We start from the raw sequence: 23,003 nt of genomic DNA on the forward strand, positions 1-23,003 counted from the left end.
TCACGCCCACTACACACGTGCATTCATACCACAAAATAAACACGAGACGAGAAGGTACAGAGAATGTGTCTACCATGACACTTCTAGAGAGAACAGAGGTTACGTTAGTAACCGAGTACGTTTCTTTTTGATTTTGACTTTCAACAATTATGAAAACACAATGCCGCATTCTGTTCCTTTCTTTTCCTTTAATCCTTTCCTTGCATTATTGCCCTTCCTAAGTAACATCCAAATCAGTCAAACCTACTCGTACTATACAGTCGGGTTTGCCGGGTTTGCTAATTTCAATGTATAATAAATGAATACGCAGAAAAAAAGAATATGCAGTTTAATTTTTGCATTTGATTATTCAATTTCTGTATTGTAGGCTATTATTTTTAGTAGGCTAAATTGTTTATTTAATTTGTATCTTTTTTCTATTGTATTCTTCCTATTTTTTGTAATTTTCTTGTTTTTATTGTATTATTGTTTCTACTCACTCTTGTTTGTTGACAGTGAAACATTTTGGGGTTTTTATGAACACACTGACAGGGGCTCCTTAATAGTTTGCTTATTGCCCCCAGACGTCTAGGACCGGCACTGGTTTGACTATTAAACACTTATTCGATTTGCCATTTACGTTTGACTTTGACCTTTGTAAATGTGAAGATTACAGCACTGGAGGAAGCAGTGATCACATCTCAGGAGGTAGTGTGCTTTTTAGTGTGCAAGTTGAAATTTATATATTCTGTTGACTGGATTAGCTCAAGTTTGCAGCATTATACTATATATTTGAAAGATTTTCAGAGGGTTGTTTGAGAAACGTAGTGGATTCATTTTGTCTTCATAGTCCTTGAAATATTCTGACGTCACAATCTAAAGCCTAAATAGATATCCAGCACCAATGGACTGAAATGTAGCATATCGGAAGACAAACTGTGCCAAAGGTCCGATAATCAGAAAGAGTCAGACGTGCTGAATGGGGTTTTTTTATGCAATGTTGTTTTTTGATGCAGAGACAGATGTTAGTCGCTGGCAAACACTCACTGCTGTCTGTGCCGAATAATACATCTGCAAACAAGCTGTGACATGAAGATTTATGCCCCATATCCCAAACTATTTTATTTTGCTGGTAGTTGGCATTCATCAAAATGTCTGTTTATGTTGTGCACCAGTGCTTCATGTTTTGCCCCAAACTTTGTTAGGATTTATGTATACAATGTTCTGACGGCATTGACCAATACTCCATAATTCCATATATCCATCTGGATATAAATATTATGTTTATTTTGCAGGTTGCCACAGAAATTTATTTTGACATACCCATGAGTTTTCTGATGAGTCATTCAAAAGAAGACCAGAAGCATGAATTAAGAAAGTAAATCCGTTTTGATTTTGTGTTCCTTTCATGTCTATTTGCAGCATGTGTTGCAAGCTAAATGCATTAAATATGCATATAATACATTCACAGTGGATATGCATTTGAATTTTTGCCGTGGCAACTAACTGAAGTACTAGTTGGAAGTACTAACATTTAAACTGAAATAAAAATTAATATATAAAAAAACAAAAACAATAAAAATGACAAAAGCACCTAAGATTATCACTAAAACCTAAACTAAAAAAATTACAATGGAAACTGAAAATATGATGCTCATTTAAAGTATTTATAATAAATACTATACAAGTAATACTAAAATAACACTTAATTTATTGGCATATATGAATATCAAACATCTATGCAACATAAGCTCAATTAACATCAAAGAGACAATCTGCTAAAACCCTTCATGCTTATTGCACAACCCGTGACTGGCTGGCGTGAAACTGTAACTTTTTAAAGCCTCAAAGCCTTACTTTTCAACTGCTTAAAGTAGACAGCGCTCTTAGCTCCAGATCTGTGAAATAAACTGTGATTCTGACGGAGATGCTGAGATGTTCAGAGCAGATTTATTTCACCTACTGCTTTGACACTCAGGCAGCACTTCTACTGTGTGTTATTATGGTTATATTAAGAACTGTTTTGGGGAGACAAATGTATCTATTGCATAAACAGGGTGACTTTCAGGTGACAGTAGTAAACATTTCAGAAAGGTTTGTTTAAAGCTTTAGGAAATATCTTTAGGATGGCGGTTTCAGAGAATAAATGTATATATTTAATCTTCATTACGCTTTCTTTAGTGTGTAATGTTGCTGTTTGAGCATGAAAAAGCTCTGCAAAGGTACAGAACACAAAGTCCCTCCAGCGGGAGTTATTCTCTATATCAGTGTCAGTGTTTCTGAACTCCCTGAATTGTAGTCTTGAGTTTTCTTCCTTGAACGAACACTTCACAATATTCCCCATTTAAATAATTAATACACAGAATAAAGGGGCGGGGCCTGGTTGAGTTTGTTAGTAGTGTGTTGAAACTGGTGGTTATAGTAAGGAGCGGGACATAGGCCCACTTTAAGGAAGATATTAAGAATATATTTGTTAGGTCGCTACTTGATGTCCAGTGTTAAAGCCTCAAGTTAAAATTTTCAAAAATTCAGGCTCACTTTTATCGAGATAACAGAAGAGGACAGGCGTTTCTCAAATTTTCAATGTCAGATGATGACAGATTGAAAAGGTCTTGTCATATATTATTTTTCCATGTGCCCGTGGCATTAATTAGAGCCGCTCTTCAAACTCAAATATGAGTATCACTGTCGTATGACCGAACAGGAGAGGTCAAGGCTGAGAGCAGCAGATCAGCCATCCCACATGCTTTCTAAAAGGAACAAAGATCATGAAATATTGAGCAGCGAAATATTAAATGTTAAATGACATCAGAGCGTACAGCCGTCCTCGCATGTGCATAAAAACAAAGCAGAGCTTGTTTATATTCTGATGGTAACTGACCAGCGGCTCGACCGATGGCACGTCACTGTAACTCTGATGAATAATTGATAGATGTGTTGTGTAACGTTAAACATTGAAGGGAGAACATGCATGTAGCTTCTCTGCTGTCATTCTGTGGCACGTTTGTAAAGAAAGTTTTCCGTAGGTCTAAATTTCAGTGTCTGTGAGTATGTGTTATTTTAGTGTCACTGATATACTATTATAGTTTGTTAATATTTAAAAAAAAAAATTATGCCTTAAGTCTTGTTTGGATTATTAAAGACCCTTTTTCCTCACCTTAACTCTTTCCTTGTCAACCAGACATGGCAACTTTAAAAATGTTTCTCTTCAAAGTTGTAAATTTAACAAAGGTTATTGGAGTACATTTTACAAGAAAATGCTATTTTAGTGTAATATTTCTTTGTTACTATGCTGCGCTGTCATTCTGTGACACGTTCCTAATGAAAGTTTCCTGCAGGCATATATTTTAGGTTGTCTTAGTACTTAATACTTAGTACAAAAATGAGAAATGCTGAAAAAAAAAATATATATTTATATATAGTGAACAAAATTATAAACGCAACACTTTTGTTTTTGTCCCATTTTTCATGATCTGAACTCAAAGATCTAAGAATTTTTTTATGTACACAAAAGGCCTATTTCTTTCAAATATTGTTTAAATCTGTGTTAGTAAGCACTTCTCTTTTGCTGAGATAATCCATCCACCTCACAGGTGTGGCATATCAAGATGCTGATTAGACAGCATGATTATTGCACAGGTGTGCCTTAGGCTGGCCACAATAAAAGGCCACTCTAAAATGTGCAGTTTTATCACACAGCACAATGCCACAGATGTCGCAAGTTTTGAGGGCTCATGAAAAATGGGGGCAAAAACAAAAGTGTTGCGTTTATAATTTTGTTCAGTGTGTGTATATATATATATATATATATATATATATATATATATATATATATATATATATTTTATTATTATTGTATTATTATTTTTTATAATGTTATAAAATATTATTATCTTTTTTAATGGTTTTAGTTGTAGTTAACAGTAATAACCGTGCAATTTTCAATCTCCTTTTTCTTAAATTAAACATGGTTATAATTATACTTGGCTAGGTTCGGAAAATGAAAAGTTGAAAGTTGAAAGTTGGCAGAACCTGATTTTACCAAGAGCAACATGTTCCTGGATTCAACATCAACTACATTCAAATCAACCAATCAGATTTGAAGGGCAAGTTTACAATTTATGTCAAGTTTAGGCTTAAAAAAAGGGTTAGGTGATTCTACATCATTATTTTTCACCTAGCATTTCCCTCTGATTTTAGGGATAACTAAAAAGTAAGGTTAGGTTTAGGGGTAGGAATACATTTTCGAACTGGAATGTTGTTCCATGATGAACAAAATATGTTGACACAGGAACGTGTCTAACTTTGCAAAATCTGTGATGTTCTGCAAACTGCTTGCCACATACTGGACAGTAAATTATGTATACTAATGTATAAAAATTTTAAACTATACATCTAAAACAACAAATGTTTCAAACTGTTGCATTGTCACATGACCTCCATGTTAATCCAGTTAATCTCAGAAATAGAAATAGTCATTACATTTTTTCTGTCAGTTTCTGCTGAAAGACGTTAAAGGTTTAACCAAACTCTTTAACATCAATGAACCGTCCTAACCGACAGTCGATCCTGTGTTTGATTCAGGCAGGGGTTCGTTGGGGGATGTTCACCCTCCCGGGTCACTAGGCAGTCTGCTGGACGACCAGCACTGGCACCACGTCACCATCGAGCGGGTTCGAGGACTAGTTAACTTCACCGTGGACAAAAACACCCAGCAGTTACATTTCCCCGAGTACTCGAGTCACTCTGAGATTAACGAGGTGAGCTTTCAGGACCTCTCACACCATTATTCCAATAATTTGCAGAGCAGCTCATAGCATTTTAAATTGCTCACACAAAACACACATACATACAGCATAAATTAACTACAATGTCCATGTGTAATTAGTTTAGTGAGAGCTTTCACTTTATTCACTTTATACACTGCTAATTTATGTTCATTTCAACACATATCTTATATTACAGTAAACTAGCATCATGTTCACATCATGTTCAAGGGAAGGCAAGTTTATTTATAGCAAATTTCATACACAATAATACTTCAAAATGCTTTACATAAAATTGATTTTAAAATAAATTGGGGTCATAAAAACGCACATAAGAAATAAAAAAACTAACAATAAAAATGTATGAAATAATAATAATAATAATATATAAAAACTAATAAATGAATATATGAATATAGCTGTAAAAATTACATAAGAAATATAAAAATAAATAATTTATAATAATAATAATAATAATAATTATTATTATTATTAATAGTACTACAAATGATTATTATTTTCATAATATATGCGTTTGCATATAGATATTAAAATAATATATATTTTTATTTGTGAATAACTTGATACTGACAAGGTTATTAAGGGATTTTCTCACTCTAATCTCATGTTAACACTTAAGTCTTGGAGCTATATTTTTGAAACTATTTTACTATTTACAGTTTAAAGTATTACTGCGTTTTATTACTGTAAATGTAAATGATTTTTTGGAATCATGGATGAGTTTTAATTATTTTTAAACATTTTTAAAACTTCATATTGTCATGTTCGATGGTGGATGAATGAAGATGACGGTATGCGCAGATACAAAATAACAAGGATTTATTCCAATAAGTAAATTTCCAGATAAACAGAACAGTGTGCTAGTGCACAAACAATAACCAGCCATGAAAAGGAGTGAGAGGGGAACTTAAATACACAGATAATGACAAGGACAACAGGTGACGGTGATGATGATGATGAGGGTGATGAGGCGCAGGTGCAGGTGATGATGACAGGGGATTCTGGGAAGTGTAGTGAAGACACAGACGAAGAAGGCGGTGAATGTGACACATATCTCAACTTTTGCCCAGTCAAATATTGCATCAAGAAAGAGTTGCTTTCAGGTTTATTTGACACACTATTAATAAAATAAAGATGAGCTTTGCGTTGATGAATACAGTATCGACAGTGTGTCGATAGAGTTAAGCTTATATTAAATGAGTAACACTCCATTAATCTGTGTGTTTACTGACACGAATCTGTCTTTCTTTCACAAGATCAGTTTTGGTGGTACGTCATTGGCCGGACTCCAGAAATCCCATTCTAGAAGAAACTTCAATGGCTGCTTGGAAAATGTGCTTTACAACGATATCAGCGTGATTAATCGAGCCAAAGAGAAGCATGTGGCCATTGCAGTAAGCAGAAACCATGTGTTAATACAGTTACAGCTTCGTGTTGCTTTTTATTTATTTTATTTGTTTTGCTTCTTAGCAATTGTCAGTTGTTGGCTGCCTAATTTTTCCATAATAAGAGCTTTGCATTTCTGTGACCCGTACCATTTTCTCCTCCATTATACAAGGTTTTTTCTCTTTTTTTTCTTCTTTTTTTTACACCCACGGTCTTGGGAATTTGGGGGTTAAACCAATTACCAACTCTTTAATTCATTGTCGTAATGACCGTGATAGTGGTATCAGGAACAGCCAGGAAACCAAATGCATAATTTATGAGGCAGGCGTCATGGCTGCGGTACTTTACTCTCACAAATGTAGCTTGTATAAAAATGGTCTTGGTTATACTACAATATTTTGTGGTTTCATAGGGGAATGTCACCTTTACATGCACCGAATCCATTGATGTGCCAGCGACGTTTGCCAGTCCTGGAAGTTTCCTCGGTTTGCCGTGGGTCTCCAGTGGAGAAAGTGTGTCGATCAGTCTGCAATTCAGAACGTGGAACAGAGTGGGCCTGCTGATGACCTTTGACCTGCACCATAATGCAGGAACGCTGTGGCTTTATCTGAGCGAGGCGAGAGCACGACTACAGATCCATAAGACCGGACGGATCATGATGGACATCACAGCAGGTTGAACTCAGATATAGTTTTGTTTATTTGATAGTAAAAGCCAAAAAACATTGTTTGTCAAGGTTAGCACAAAGTCAACATCAATGGCACTTGCTGCTCTGAAATTGGCAGCATGTGGAATTATAAACATGTTTATATGAGAAAATCAAAAAAATGCAATATGTATAAAAATCTTCGTTTACATCCGGAAAGGTTTTTAGTTTTCTGACTAAAACTAGTTATTGTGACAATGAATGCAGAATAGTGAATTACTTTATAGTAAACAACCTGCTATTTAATCAAAATAGTATGCAGTATGCAAGCACAAACATTTCAGAAGCATGATATATTGTTCTCACATGACCTGGTGGGTAGCCAGGCGTCATCTTGGAAATAAATGTTTATTTTATTTATTTATTTATATATAAATAAATAAAAATTAAATGTTCAAAACTCTTGGTAGACTGATAAAATAAGTTAATTTTGTTATTTTGTTTCATTTAATATTTATTTTATTTTAACTAATGAAAATGTTTTTTTTATGGTTTTAGTTTTAGTTCACAATAATAACCCTGGTGAGAGATAGTAAAATTGAGCACATTGCATTATGGGATGTATCTAACATGACAACGATGTATTAAAAACTGAAAAGTTTCCCTTCGCATTTTTGAAAAGTTTCGCATACAGACGACAACGTTGTCAAAACGATCCTTGTTCACACAGATCTGCGAAAAAGACTAAAAACGCTGTATTCTGCTGCCAGGCCAGTAGTTGGCGATGTCACTTTGTAAAGAAACACTACGCACATATAGACTGAACATGTAATAAGCATGTGCTTGACATCACTGTTTTCACAAATTCATGCTTTTGTAGTTTACACGGAGATGATACTATCATTTTCAAAAAAGTGCACTTTGAAACCGTTTTCAGGCCCCTAAAACACTTTTGTCATTTAAATGAACAGCCAAAACACAAAAAGTTTTCCCTATTTGTTTGAAAACGGTGTTGTGTAAATGGCCTGATAAGATTTTGCACCGTTGATAAATGTATATGCTGTGCATGCACTACGTTTGCATACTGTACAACATACTACAAAACAATATATAAATGCATAAATAATCCAATTTTGTGATTAAAATGTCTAAACTTTTGGCAAATCAAATATTGCATAAAGAAAGAGTTGCTTTCAGGTTCACTTGACACACTGCAAATAAAATAAAGATGAGCTTTGCGTTGTTGGATACAGTATTTTTACCGTATTCAGTAAGTGTGCTCTAGCTTTTGGCAGATTTCATACAGGTATTTCATTCATACAAAATATAAATACAGTACACAATGTACACAGTTTGGCATTCTGCTGAAATAGCCCTAGTACTTTGCTAGTATCCCATTCCCTATATACTTTAAGTCTAATGCTGAAAGCTGTCTTTTTTTTTGAGGTTTATGTAAAAATAATCTCCCTAAATGCAGCGCTGAGTGCCTGTTATTTTTTGCCTTATTCCACAATGCTGGTTCTTTTTCCACAGGTGCCAATTTAAATGATGGTCAGTGGCACTCGGTGGAGCTAGTTGTCCGTCGAGGGCGTCTCACAGTCACTCTGGACCAAACCGACAGCTCTGCGGCGACCACTTCCTTCCCCGTCGCTCCTGACAGAGAGATATTCTTAGGCGGTAAGAGCAACCTTTAGCCATTCATTGCCTCCTGCTAACACAAAGCAACAAGCTAGCTCAGAGTAATTTCCCTCTACACAAACCCAATCCTTCTTGTTAATCAGTCCGCCTTGTCACTCATCACACCTTCCGCTGAGAAAAGCACATTCGTTTACCTTTCAAGCGTTTTGGCGGTGAATGGCTCTCGGCTCCTGGAGGCTGCTGGCTTAATTGCCTTTAGCTCAGACTCTGGAGAGAGAGTAACACATGCATGGCAGTTTCTTTCGTCTGCAATGTTTTTCCCTTAGCCGCTGTAGAGAGCACGCATCACATCACAGTCAAACCACATATTATGTATATAGTAGGGGTTTAACAATATACCGTGTCACAATATGTCGCAATACAAAAGTGAAACAATATGTATTTTGGATAGTGACAATTTTTATCGTGGATAGTTCACCCAAAATGAAAATTAGTGTGCGTGACTAAATTCAAGTTTACAGAATTTTAGTGTCAGTACTATATTAAACTACTATGTATAATGTTGAATATAATGTATAATAATGCAATGGCAAAATATTTGTGGGTCCCGATAATGCCAAATGTCTTATGTTTCCAGTAAAAAGTGTCCTACATTATTTTAAATATATCTAGTCAGTGAAAGAGTGTGAGCATATTCATCTAAAATAATTCTGTATTTTCAGCTTCAGAATCATGAATATTTTTACTCTGGTGTCTCTATTGTCCTGTGCATTGGGTTATCAGCACAAGTCCAAGCCTATTCATTTACACATCCAATGTAATTCCAAATTTAGAATTTTAATCAACAGTTGCTACATCAAAATTTTATGCTAACCTTTTATCATATGTCTTGGAGTATCGCAATAATATCGTATCGTGACATGAGGGTATCGTTACACCCCTAGTACAGTATATAGTTCTGGGTAAATTATGGTACTTTACTGATAAACAATTACATGAAAATGGTATTGGATTACACAATCTATTGGACTACATTTTGATTACTTTTAGATTACTTTTGACCTAACTCGTTTATCACATAGATTTGAATATGATTATTGTGTACCACATTGATATAAAAAAAGACAAGGAGAAAGAACATTTACACTTTGGGGCTGTTGAATGCTTGAATCTGAATCTGAGGTTCTAAGATGTGCAATTATTTTCAGCGAAATGCATGGTTCAAGTATTTCCAGGCAGGTCTGGACCTGCCATATGTCCATATCACTTTGCCAAATGATTTCAGTTATTTCAAAGGTCTTAACAGCCTACAACAGCAGAAGAACCAAAACCCACAACGACACTGATCAAGCAAATAAATATAGTAATTTAGTAAAGTTAAAGTTCAGGGAGGAAGGAGGCAGGAACCGGCAAACGTTCAACATAATTTTAATGACCAAAATAAACAAACAGCTAAACGAAAGTAAAGCACCAACCCCTCCAGGCGACTGCCTAATATAAACATAACAAAGCACAAACTAAATGTCCCAGGCCTGGTCCTCTCTCATCCTTCAATGTCATCACTCCTTCTTTTTATACTTCCAGAGCTCTTCCATGGGACTCGCTCCGTTCCCACAGCTCCCGGGCCCGCCCTGTTTGCCACTAATAAACAATAGGATTAAAACGACAAATTATGTCCATGTTTTTTTGCCAGAAAATGACGTTTTATTATGTACGGAAAGCACACACTCGGTTTCTCCTGCTCTCTCTCCTACTCAAATGCACACACATACAGTATGGCCACACTTGCAAATTAATATACTATTATAGTCAAGTCACCTTTATTTATATAGCGCCTTTTACAATACAAATTGTTTGAAAGCAGCTTTACAGAGATAAAAGGAAAGTAAAGTTGTAATAGTATTGTTAAATTCAAAATTAAATGTTAAATGTCCCCAACTAAGCAAGCCAAAAGCCAATGGCGAATAAAGGCGAAAAAAGGCGACAGTGGCAAGGGACCAAAACTCTATCAGGTGACAGAATGGAGAAAAAAACCTTGGGAGAACCCAGGCTCAGTCAGGGGGCCAGTCATCCTTTGGCCAACAAACGAACAGTGTATGATTATGATTTAGGAGGCATAATAGGTCAGAAGTCAGATTAGATCAGAACTTTCACAATATTTATCCAGTTCATCTGTCATCAGTTCGGAGTCATCACGCCTGTATGAGATGAGTTTGTTGAGGTGTCCTTGAGGCCTTCACAGTGTTGATGAGGCTGGCACTTCAGGGATGCGTTGTCGTCGTGTCCAGGCGCTGGTCCTTCATCAGATCTGGATATGGCCTGGATCTGACGGTTTGCGGTAAACCTTGGGATAAACAGAGAGACTAATATTAGCGTAGACGCCATCCTTCTTATGATTAACAAAGTACATCAGGATTTATGGGAAGTGTTCCTGTTTCTGGCTGATCTAAACTATGCAGCCTAACATTGAATTATAGCAATCTATAATGTGTTATGTACATGGTAAGCCAAGGAGATGTGTTTTTAGTCTACTTTTGAACTGACAGACTGTGTCTGCTTCCCGGACAATGTTAGGAAGATTGTTCCAAAGTTTTGGTGCCAAGTAGGAAAAGGATCTACCGCCAGCAGTTGATTTTGATATTCTAGGTATTATCAACTGGCCAGAATTTTGAGATCGCGATAGACGTGAAGGACTATAATGGGTTAAGAGCTCGCTCAAGTACTGCGGAGCTAAACCATTTAGTGCTTTGTAAGTAATCAGCAATATTTTAAAATGCATACGATGTTTAATAGAGAGCCAATGCAGACAGAACCAGGCTAATATGGTCATACTTCCTGGTTCTGGTAAGAACTCTAGCGGCTGCATTTTGGACCAGCTGTAGTTTGTTTATTAAGCGTGCAGGGCAACCACCCAGTAGAGCATTACAATAATCTAGTCGTGAGGTCATGAACGCATGCACTAATTGTTCTGCATTTGTTAATGAGAGCATATGACGTAATTTAGATATATTTTTAAGATGGAAAAATGCGCTTTTACAGATACTAGACACGTGACTTTCAAATGAGAGATTGGTATCAAAGAGCACACCCAGGTTCCTAATTGACGACGAAGACTTGACAGAGCAGCCATCAAGTGTTAAACAGTATTCTAGGTTATTGCGTGTGGAAGTTTTTTGTCCAATAATTAGAATCTCTGTTTTTTCAGAATTTAGTAGTATTTGAAATTACTAGTCATCCATTTTTTATATCAGGTATGCATTCCGTTAATTTTGTGAATTGGTAAGTTTCGTTAGGTTTTGAGGAAATATAGAGCTGAGTATCATCAGCATAACAGTGAAAACTAATTCCATGTTTCCTAATGATATCTCCTAACGGTAGCATGTACAGAGTGTACAACAGTGGTCCTAGTACTGAGTCCTGTGGTACGCCATACTGAACTTTTGACCGATAAGACATCTCTTCATTTACTGCTACAAACTGATAACGGTCAGATAAGTCTGATTTAAACCATGCTAGTGCAATTCCACTAATGCCAACTTAATTTTCTAGTCTATTTAATAGAATGTTGTGGTCAATGGTGTCATATGCAGCACTAAGATCAAGTAACACTAATAGAGAGATACAACCACGATCGGATGATAAGAGCAAATAATTTGTGACTTTAATGAGAGCAGTCTCAGTACTATGGTACGGTCTAAATCCGGACTGAAAATCCTCGCAGATTGCATTTCCTTCAAGAAAGGAACACAGTTGTGTGGATACTGCCTTTTCTAATATCTTTGACAGAAAAGGAAAATTCGAGATCGGCCTGTAATTGACTAATTTTGTAGGATCAAGTTGCGTTTTTTTAACAAGATGTTTAATCATAGCCAGCTTAAAGGGTTTTGGTTCGTATCCTAGAGAAAAAAGACGAATTAATGATATTGAGAAGAGGATCTATGACCTCTGGAAGCATCTCTTTCAATAGTTTAGTCGGTATAGGGTCTAACATACAAGTTGTCGATTTAGATGAGTTAACAATTTTGCAAAATTCTTCTTCTCCTATAGCAACAAATGAATCAAATTTTTCTTCAGGGAGACTATAATGCACTCCCTGATGCGATACTGTAGTAGACGGTTGCAAAGTTATAATTTTGTCCCTGATATTATCGATCTTATAAGTGAAGAAGCTCATAAAGTCATTACTGCTGTGTTTCTTGGAAACTTCTGGGCTTGAAGCTTTCTTTTTCGTTAGTTTAGCCACTTTTTCAAATAAATACCTAGGATTATGTTTATTTTCTTCTAATAGGGTTGAAAAATAAGCAGATCTAGCAGCTTTTAAAGCCTCTCTATAAGCAATCGAGCTCTCCTTCCATGCAATCCGAAATACCTCTGGTTTTTATATAGTTTTCTATAGTATATTAATTATACAAAAAAAAATTTTGTGTATATTTGGCATCAGGTGAAAATCAGTGTTTTTGTCCGCAGGATGTCCGAACACGGAAGACGGCACTGTCTGCAGAAACCCGTTCAATGTTTTCCAAGGATGCATGCGCCTCATCCAAACAGACACTGGTTTAGTGGATCTTATCAAAGTGCAGCAGATGTTGTTTGGGAATTTTAGCGATCTACAGATGGACATGTGTGGGATAGTTGACAGGTAAGCACTCTTTCTGTCAATTACGCTTTTATGTGAGCTCGCAAAACGTTCCGCTTTCCATTTTCTTCCTCGCCAAATAGATGCGTTAGGCTTGATTATGTAAACATAGAGATTAATTAACCATGGAAATGCAGAGAATACTGATTTGCTAAAAGACGCAGATGATGAGCCTCAGGGAGAAACTGCCCTCATTTGAATATTTATCCATCTGATCAATCAAAATGGAACACTAACCCTACTGTTTTCTTATGATTATTTTACAATTTAGTTAAAAATGACATACTGTATTTTTGCAGTCCTAGTTATGCATTTTAGATATGCATTTTCTAATGGCAGGTGAGATGAAATTGTTAAAATGAATGCTTACTTTATACCATATAATTGTTTATTTTCCATTGACAAGGCTGACTGTAAATTACTGCACTAAAAGAGGATGTAATTCTTCTGTTTTGCCAAGTAGAAATGGTTTTCAACCAGTGCCAATAATCTCAAAATGGCCAAATATTGGCCATGTGGATATATCTGTCTATTACTAGTATGCAGTATGTATAGGCTACTGTATAACTTTCTAGTTAGTCAGACTCCCAAAGATAATATATTTTTTACACAAAACTGGATTGCAAAATCACTGCTTGAATGACAATAATAGTGACTCTTTTTTCGTTACACACCGTTTCTCATACTATTTGAATTTATAGCTACTGTAGTAAGTTGTTTTGGGTATATATTGCAGTATTCTGTGAACCTGTTCTCTGTCCTGTTCAATGCTGTTAGTTTCATGTCAGTGAATGTTTGGTTCGTTTGGCTTGAGGCAGAAATAGGTTTATTTTGCTTTGAGACTGAAGTAAATCTCCTGAAGAAGAGGCTTTTTTCTTTCTTATGATAGACGCTAAATGCACTGCAGTGACCGAGCAATTCAAAGTGAAGGGGAACCTGTGGCGCACACAATTATATCTTAAGTGAATATTGTTTTTTGTTTTTTTAAGTACTGTTGGTGACACTTGATGCAGATGTAGATTTGTTTTCTCTGAAAGTTGTATTGCCTCTAGGTACTCGTTTACATTCTGAAAGGTCTCGCTTTCGTCTGTCACACTTGTTCAGAGCTCTGAAGACTTCTGGGATTTGTTTGTTTGAATGTTTTTTTTGGTTTATTGTGTTTTGAGGTTTGCAAAGCCAATGCAGTATTTGAACAGACTCATCCTTGTGACATAAATGTAAGACTTCCGGGCATTTTTATTCTTTTTTTTTAATTATTTAAAAAGCATGAAATATAATTTAAAAAATACCACAATAATTTTATTAATTAAAAAAAAACGTATATTTTAAAGTCAAAGTGTGTCATTTCTGCGACACTTACATCACTTAGGGTATCGTATCATCGGCCGATATTAGATTTAAAAACAATATTATGTATAAGTAGCATTAGGCAAAAGAAATCTAAATGTAAAAATAGAGTAAATACACAATTAAATATAAAGTTTAAGGTATTGTGAAATGTGACATGTACGCACCCTCTCAAAAACACATGAGACGAATGGTTATACAATGTTCTGGATAATGCCGAAAGAGCCGTTATGTACTGTACTGTAAATGTGTTATACAAAGGAAAGGGATTGATTCAAACTATAGTCTCACATAGCCAGAACTATACAGTCTATAGTCTCAAATATACTTTATAATAAATCTATCATAACAGTGTAATTTAATTACCTTATCTGTTGACATGGTCTATAAAGTACTGTAAAACCGGAATGAATAAATCATGCTGACACTTTTAGAAATGCAGTTTACGTCAGTATCACACTCCTGGTTGTGCTCTGAAAGGTTGAATGGAGTTCGGTAGCTCTCCGCTCTCATTAACGCACACAGTGTTATTGAGTCTGCAGAAGAAAGAGACGAGGGCAGACCGTGGGTGATGTCCTCTCACTCCATGCAGAAACACCAGCTCCAATGTGAGGGTTATTACCTCTGGAAAAGGTTGTTCTCAAATAACATTGCTGCCCATAACTAAGAAATATGGGATGGCAGCAGCTCTCATTGGCTTTACATGTGCCTCGTGTGAACCCACGGGCCCTGTGCAAAATGAGTCTAAGTGTGGACTGGACCGAAGCAGAGCGGTTTATTAACCCCAGATCAGAGATAATATGAGGGAAGCAGAGAGCTGAGGTGTGCTTACGGTGAACGCTGATGGTGCTGCTGTCGGTGGGTTTGGTTTGGATGACAACAGTTGACCTTGTACTGTGTTGTAGTACAAATTATTCAATGCATGTGTTCAGAATAAAACACTGCCATGCTATTCTTACCATTTCAGCAGTATACAGTATGTACACTGTGCAAAAATGTATGTATGCATTGATTTTTATTTATTTATGTATTTAGCTATTTAACTTTGCACAATTATACAGTTAGTTGCATTTTATTATTTGCGTTCAGAAAATTGTATTTAGAATGCAGAAAAACGTATTTTTCTGAGAAGATAACTGATACTACTCGCTGAATCAAATATGCAAACATGTTAACATTTGTATATTTGCATACTTTTGCATACTCATTTTTACATTTTATTTTACATGTCATTTGTATGCATTGATACTGTATCCCATTATGTAATATACTAGACTTGACCTTTCATTACTAATATGAAAAACAAATAAGTAAATAAATAAAAAGATGATTCAAATAATTGTATCTTATTTTTATAGAATATCGATTATTGAAGCATCTGGAGCGTTTTGAATTCAAAACAGAATTTTCTTCTTCAAAGTACATGACATGGGTAATCAAACATATGGGATGTGTTGGGATAAGTATTTAATTTAATTTAATTATTTATTGTTTATTTTACTGTCCTAAGCATGGTTAAATAGTTAGTTGCAGTTTATTATTTGCATTTAGAATTTATTTTATTCCTCTATCTACTACCTGACTTGAAATGAAATTAAATGAAATGTTCAGAAAATTGTGCACAAAATTGGATTGAAAGGTAATTCTGAGAAGGTACTGGATACCAGTTGCTGAACTAAACATGCAAACATGTTCAAACATGTATCTATGCATGCTGCGTTTTATTTTCCATACCGAACTGCTGTTCATTGATTCGTTTTTTCTGTCATTAAATAGCGTGCCAGGCTAAAGGTTGACCTGAGGAAGTTGTTTTGGTGTGTCGAATGATTATACAGTGATTCGGAGAGGAACAGTGTGTGATGTAGTGCTCACTTTGACTCAAGTGCTGAGTAAGTGTTATTGTAAAGGTGAATAATGGACAGAATAAAGAGGGAGTTTTTGCATTGTCGACACTTTCACTGAATCTCAGACCCATGTGGACACACACTCCTGCTCAAGGTTGCAGAAATACAGCTTTTATTGTGCGTTTGATAAGAAGAACATATCAAGTGTAGAGTATCATGACCAATGCTTGACATGAAGTCTGTGTAAAGAGCCAATCACTGTCTCGGTTTGAGGGTTGTTGCTGTTGTTACTACAGTGACTTTTTGCTAGGGTGTTTTGGGTGGTGGAGATGAGTTACTCAAGGTTAAATACTTTACTAATAACTAACACTAATTGTGAGCAGTAGTTATAGTGATTTCTGATGATAATCAGCATACAGAAACGTGTATAAGACCTGTTTTTATTCTGTTACTGCAAAAGTGCATAGCCACAAAAAGAAACAAAACAGAAAGAGGAAATAGGTGTGAAGTTGAACTATTTATCATGCACACCGTTGAGTCGCATCCATTCAAACACCCTCCCACCACTGAAAAAGAGCCACAAGCCCACAGATCTGTGTTTTGTGTTTATGCAGAAGTACCTCATTATTTCAACAATGCTGCATGGGTTTGAGTCACACAGCGTCCCGTTCTGCAGCGTTTCCTGTTCTAGTGCCCCACTTATCATCCACCTGTCGTATAATTCTCATTTTGCATTTTACTGGTGCACTTGTGTGCATGAGAAGAATTGTATTATTGACTACTATTTTGAAAATTATTTCTGAACTATATTCAGGTTTGCGACAGCTGAAAATACGTTACGGTTTGAAAAGGCGGCAAATTTGATATGCAGTGTGTGTTGTGTAAATATCAGACATCCCAAGTCTACCGGAAGTTCCGGGAGTCTCCGGCATATTGATAGCGGCTCCCTGATGCCCGAAAATTAGTTCAAATATCCCGGAATCTAGAGCGAGCGAGCAAGAGCGTGCACATACTGTGCTTCAAACCGTGTAGCGCACACGTCAGAGAGGGAGAGAACCCTTGCGCATGCGTAGTAAAACCTGTGTATAAAAGTATAACCTGTGGGGAAACGGTGTTTTAAACCTTATTTTGGGGCGAAGTCATCAAACCTTTTCAGCGATTTTTAGCATATTTTAGAGCTGTTTCTATACATGCAGTTTTTATGTCCCGGTGACCAGTGAAAGTGCAGTTCTGACTCTCTGCCCATTCATTTAGATAGGAGCCTGGTCTTGTTAGTCTGAAATAGCTGCCCGGAGGCGTTGCCAAGATGGCGGCCGAGTGGCATGACTTGCCTAAAAGGACTTTGTTAGTTTTTTATTGCTTGTTAACTCCTGACAGATACCACAGCACTTTTCCTCCATTTCATTGTTTCAGTGTCACCACTACATCTTTCTTTCACTCAGCAGGGCTTGAAAATGCTCTTTAAGTAAATAAGTTACCGTTCAAAAGTTTGGGATCATAAATTAATATTTTTATTCAGCAAGGAAGCATCAAATTGATCATTTATAATGTTACAAAAGATTTCTATTTCAAATAAAGGCTGTTCTTTTGAACTTGATGGTCATCAAAGAATCCTGAGAAAATTTGTAAGTTTCCACAAAAATATTTGATTCACAACTGTTTCAACATAGAGAATTATATTCTTGAGCAGCAAATCAGCATATTAGAATGATTTCTGATGGATCATGTGACACTGAAGACTGGAGTAATGATGCTGATGCTAAAAATTCAGCTTTGCATCAAATGAATACATTACATTTTACAATATAGTAAAACAGTAAATATTTCACAACATTACTCCTTTTACTGTATTTCTGATCAAATAAATGCAGCACTGGTGAGCATAAGAGACTTCTTTCAAAAACATTTCTTTAAAACTCTTACCGACCCCAAACATTTGAACGGTAGGTTTTATGGCTCAAATGCAAAGTTGGTTGATTACATAATTGCAGATAATTAAGATATTTTAATCTGCTTTTATTGCTCATTGAAGCATCTGGAGCCTTTATAGCACCTCATTAACAAAGAAAGATATGCAATGTGTTGGGATATGTCCATTTAAATAATAATTTTTGAAAAAGTATTTTACTAGCTATGCAGGGGTATAAAGTTTCATGCATTTTATTGTTGCATTTACTCTTTTTATTTTGCATTTTTATTTTGCAGCTCATTTTTGGGTCGTTACCCACCAGTAGAGACCTACTGATTTAGGATTCTTTAATATTTGTTCATATGATTATTTACTGTAGTTCTTGACATTAGTAATAGTAAAAGCACAGAACACATTGCGGTCTACAGACATTTAGAAACTATAATAGTTATAATGATAATAAAGTAGACTTATTATTTAGCATGAATATAATGCTCTGTTTCTTCTTTTTAGAGAGTCATTGGTTGAGTCTGGGTTGTTCAAACACAGAGTAATGATCTGTAAGAGCTACAAGCGTGAGTTCTCAACAGTTGTGTTTCAGCTTAAGCAGGTGCTGAATGCTGGAGCAGTGCTGCGTCATGATCTTTACACTAAATTAAGTCTTTTTTATTCTCTTCAGCACGCCTCCTTTGTATGCAAATGAGTCTTGTGCCATATTCGCAGAAGTCAGCGCTATTTGCCGGGTGCAATTAACATTGTCCCATTAGTGGCCACCTAAAACACCAATCAGAATTTCATTTGATGTTTCCTGCACTTTCTATTGATCATGGCAGCAGTAATTCATTAAATGATGATCAAATGATGTTGAAAGCCATATATCAAGACATGATGCATAGTTCATCATGCTTTCTGCATTTGAAATAGTCGATTCAGCTGTCTGAATCTGTGGAGGAGTGATGCTGTGCAGTCACGGTGTCACATATCAACCGCTCAAAACACAGCTTTTTACTACAGCTTTTTAATGTTTAATAATTATTATTATGTATCACATATTATGTATTATTTTGCTGTTTTTTGCATTGTGTGGTAGCATCTTGAGTATAAGAAAGGCGCATTGCAAATATTTTAGTATTAGTGCTACACTGAAATTTCCTCTACCGGAAATGTTCGAATAAAACAATGGTTTTGTAGGGCTGAAATCATTGACTGAAACCGTGATGCTTAACTAGCATTTCTCTGATGTTGCGACGTGTTCAGAATAAAACTTCACTAAACAGTATTTATAGCAAGCCTGCCAATCCAAAAATCACAATAAGCTTTGTGCTTTGTTGCTTTTGATATGAAACAAAATCTCAGCTCCTGTCGATTTTATGACAAAATTCAAACAATAAACATGGTTTTGTGGCTCTTTAATGTGGAGTCACAGATCGCTGCACTCCTCAGTTCAGAGGCACGAGATCGGATCATCTCTTCCGCTTTACTAGTTACAGCATGAAATAAACATGAATGATCATCAGAAGGCATGATGAATGATACGATACAACTCACTGAAATGTATCATGTCTCATGTTAATCTGTGTTTCAACTACGGAGAGTCATCAATAAAACAGCTTGTAAACAAAGTCACGTAATGTTACATTTACCTCAGAAAAACAAGTCAATGTACATAAACTCGATAGTTAGCTAGTTAAAATAACTCTAGAAAGCTGCATTTTGATAAATATTTGCACTATTGCATATTCATTATTAATATATCTTTTAGTGATGTCTTCATCATTTAATAAATGTTTGAATGAATCTGTCATGAGAGCGAGTTTTTACAGCTTATTATTGTTTACATGTTTATATTTCGCCAACAAATTGGAGTAAAAACATTATCAAAAAGTTAATATAAAAACTGTATTATATGCAATTTACATGTTTTTGTAAATTTGATCAGTTATTTTGAGGAATTATTTTCAGTTTAGTTTTTCAGCATCCTGTATTTTCAGTTTCGACCCAGAATTTTAATTTCGGTGCATCACTATTTATTATTATGGCACTCAGAACCAATCCAAAGGGTCAGGGTGGGAAACTGCGTGCACTAATTATTTTGTGTTTGTTTTTGCATAATTCATTGCAATTTTTAGCATTAACAATATTACTTACTTCAGCTTTAAATGAGCCTGTTTTCAAACGTTGCATGTTTGCATTACTGCATCTCATCTCTCTATTCACTGTAAGCGGCTGATGAGGTTGACTTAAGGTTGCGTCGTTGGCCTGGTTTCTGTCCGACCTAATATCCTCCGGTTGACCTCTGACCCCCAGGCTGAAAGGGCAAGTCTGTCTCCTTCCAGCTCTTGTCAGGTTCCCCCTGTGGCCCAGAGAAATGTATCAAATAAGCTCTGTGGAGAAGCGTGGCGTTCCCCTGCACACCTGCTGCTCTTGTCTTTCAGGAGGTGACTTCAGCTCTGCGGGCCGGCGTTTGGTGTCACCTCTTTGTGATTAGGGTCACGACGAGCGACCTTTGGCTGCTGGAGTGTTGGTGAGGGATGGGAAGGGCAGCGCGGGGCACGTGCGCTTCGATGCTGTCAAGCTGCTACTCAGAGCTGGTGTCATTTTTTTCTGTTCAGATGTGCAGAGCTCGCTGCCCTCACACACATATTCTGCTTGAATAGATTTATTTTCCATTCTGTCCCGCAGCAGAGGCAGTTTCTGTCTGAGGGAGTTTTTGTGTTTGATCTAGGTGTGTTTGCGAGGCCTTTTTTACCCCCTGTGGTGAAAAGCACTTTTTTAATGTTGTTTATATGTCTATGTGTCTATGAGTATTTTCTCCTTAAAACTGCAGTGAACCAAAGACTCAAAAAAACGCACTTCGACACCGCCTGTGTCCTACCGTCACCAACATATAACCATGCAGGGCTTTTCTCCACTGACTTTCTATGATGTTGAAAGCGTTTCTAATGATGCTGATTTTTAGAAGGCACCTGTCTGAATCTGAGATGGCGAACGGGAACATGGCTTGTGTAACATTAGCAACACATTATTAGCTGTTTGATAACGTAGTCAAGCCAAAGGCTAATCATATATTAATTACCGTTATGTGTCCGACGTTGTAGAGAGCGATAAAAAGCATCACCATTCTGATACATCGACTTGTAGATGAACCTGTATAATTTGCTTTTTCTCTTCTTGACCTGAATCATTTTCTTGTTCAAACATATATGGCAGATTTAAACTGTGGCTGTGATTGAGTGGAGGCGGGGGCCAGTTTGCATATTCATGGTCCCTCATATACTTAATTAAACAAGGCATATACAGTTACATTCAAGCTATTTTAAACCATGAAGAAATGATTTTCGCTGGAAAAATTGTTTAAATGTCATTTTGATTATCAAAGGGATTAAAGCTACAATATGTAATATTTTTGGCCACTAGTGGTTGCTAACCTCTTACAATAACAAAGTCGTAGGTTGATGACGCATAAGCGTAATGATGCTGATGGGTCTAATAATGTTTATGGATGAGTGAATGCATTGATGTTTTTAACATGACTGTGGTATGAAGCAGGGCGCGATTGCTAATGAGAGACAGATATCAGCGCCACACGCGAGTCCGGCGTCGGTCATTCTACCGAACTACCCGCAAGTGCTGTATTAATACTCACACGGGTCAGTTTATTAGACGAATGAAACTTGTGAGGAAACGCAGCGCTGTTTCACTTGGTCCACATGATCACACTAAACTGTTATTCTATGTGTTAGTTTGTTGGCTGTATGAGACTAGCAGTAAGCTAGATCAACATTAGAATAACATACCGATCATATTCTAACATTTCATCATGTTGAGCTATATAACATTGATTAGTTTTATGTACATTTGCTCACCTGTTTAATAAAGTACATGCAAGAGCTGTGTCAAGTCGAAGTTTGGATATTTTATTACAAAAATCTTACATATTGTAGCTTTAAGTTACTTCAGAGGGACTTTAAGATATTTAAAGATGTCTCTGTCTTTCTGACCAATGGACATATTCAGGAAAGAAATGCGTTCGGGAAATATGTTACTTTTCAGTTCCATTTTTTGAAAATCTCCCCCCCTGTCTTACATTTATAGAATCTTTGTACGAGATTCGAGATTCAGAACGAGGATGTCACTGAACGATGATGTCACTGTAGCAGTTGTCTTTGAATTCGCATATATTTGCATAGTCATTTTGATTGGTTTCCTCTATTTGTGGAAGACAGGGCATGTTATTTCATTCACAAATAGCTAGTGAGAGCGCAAGGCTATGGAGCAGAACGCAGCCATTTTGAGTTGAACTGTTTAACTTTAATTTTATAGCTTTAAATGTAGCTTTCGCAAGTTCTGCTGGGAAGACTCAATTATTACGTCACTGTTTACCTTCCCTTTATCTAATTGTGCTCTAAATACTCATATTATAAAAGAGTGAAACTTACACATGTTTGAGTTCGCAGATGCTGACGCTTCCATTCTCCCCCATTCTCTCCCAACACCACCACCAGGATGGTCCCGTCCCTTAAAGGGGGGTCGGCTGCGCCCCTGCCTTCGTCTCAGGCGGGATATACAGATTCCGTACAGCGGCGGTTCTACATTGAATTACACCCTGGGCGAGTCCACCTTCGAGCGCCACCCCCCAAAAAAAAAAAAAAAACACACACACACACACACACACACACACACACACACACACACACACACACACACACACACACACACACACACAAAATTATCCACAAACAGTCATATTCTATTATAACAACATAAGTTAAAGATAAAATGATATTTGTCAATTGCACAAATCCTTCATTACATCCAACATTGCCAAAAG

General features: G+C 36.3%; 1 protein-coding gene across 2 annotated transcripts in view; it reads left to right on the forward strand.

The window, feature by feature from the left end:
• Nucleotides 1-23,003, forward strand: part of cntnap3 (contactin associated protein family member 3) — a 184,032-nt gene that overhangs the window by 102,910 nt on the left and 58,119 nt on the right. For both annotated transcript variants that reach the window (XM_077243733.1, XM_077243734.1), the window contains exons 6-10: nt 4,564-4,739; nt 6,023-6,160; nt 6,565-6,826; nt 8,332-8,475; nt 12,904-13,075. In XM_077243733.1, coding sequence (XP_077099848.1) covers nt 4,564-4,739; nt 6,023-6,160; nt 6,565-6,826; nt 8,332-8,475; nt 12,904-13,075 — 892 coding nt within the window. The remainder of the gene's footprint in view (nt 1-4,563; nt 4,740-6,022; nt 6,161-6,564; nt 6,827-8,331; nt 8,476-12,903; nt 13,076-23,003) is intronic.

The sequence above is a fragment of the Siphateles boraxobius genome, unplaced genomic scaffold (genome assembly GCF_051911475.1).
Source record: "Siphateles boraxobius isolate OS27281-9 unplaced genomic scaffold, OSU_SipBor_1 25, whole genome shotgun sequence".
NCBI lineage: Eukaryota > Metazoa > Chordata > Actinopteri > Cypriniformes > Leuciscidae > Siphateles > Siphateles boraxobius.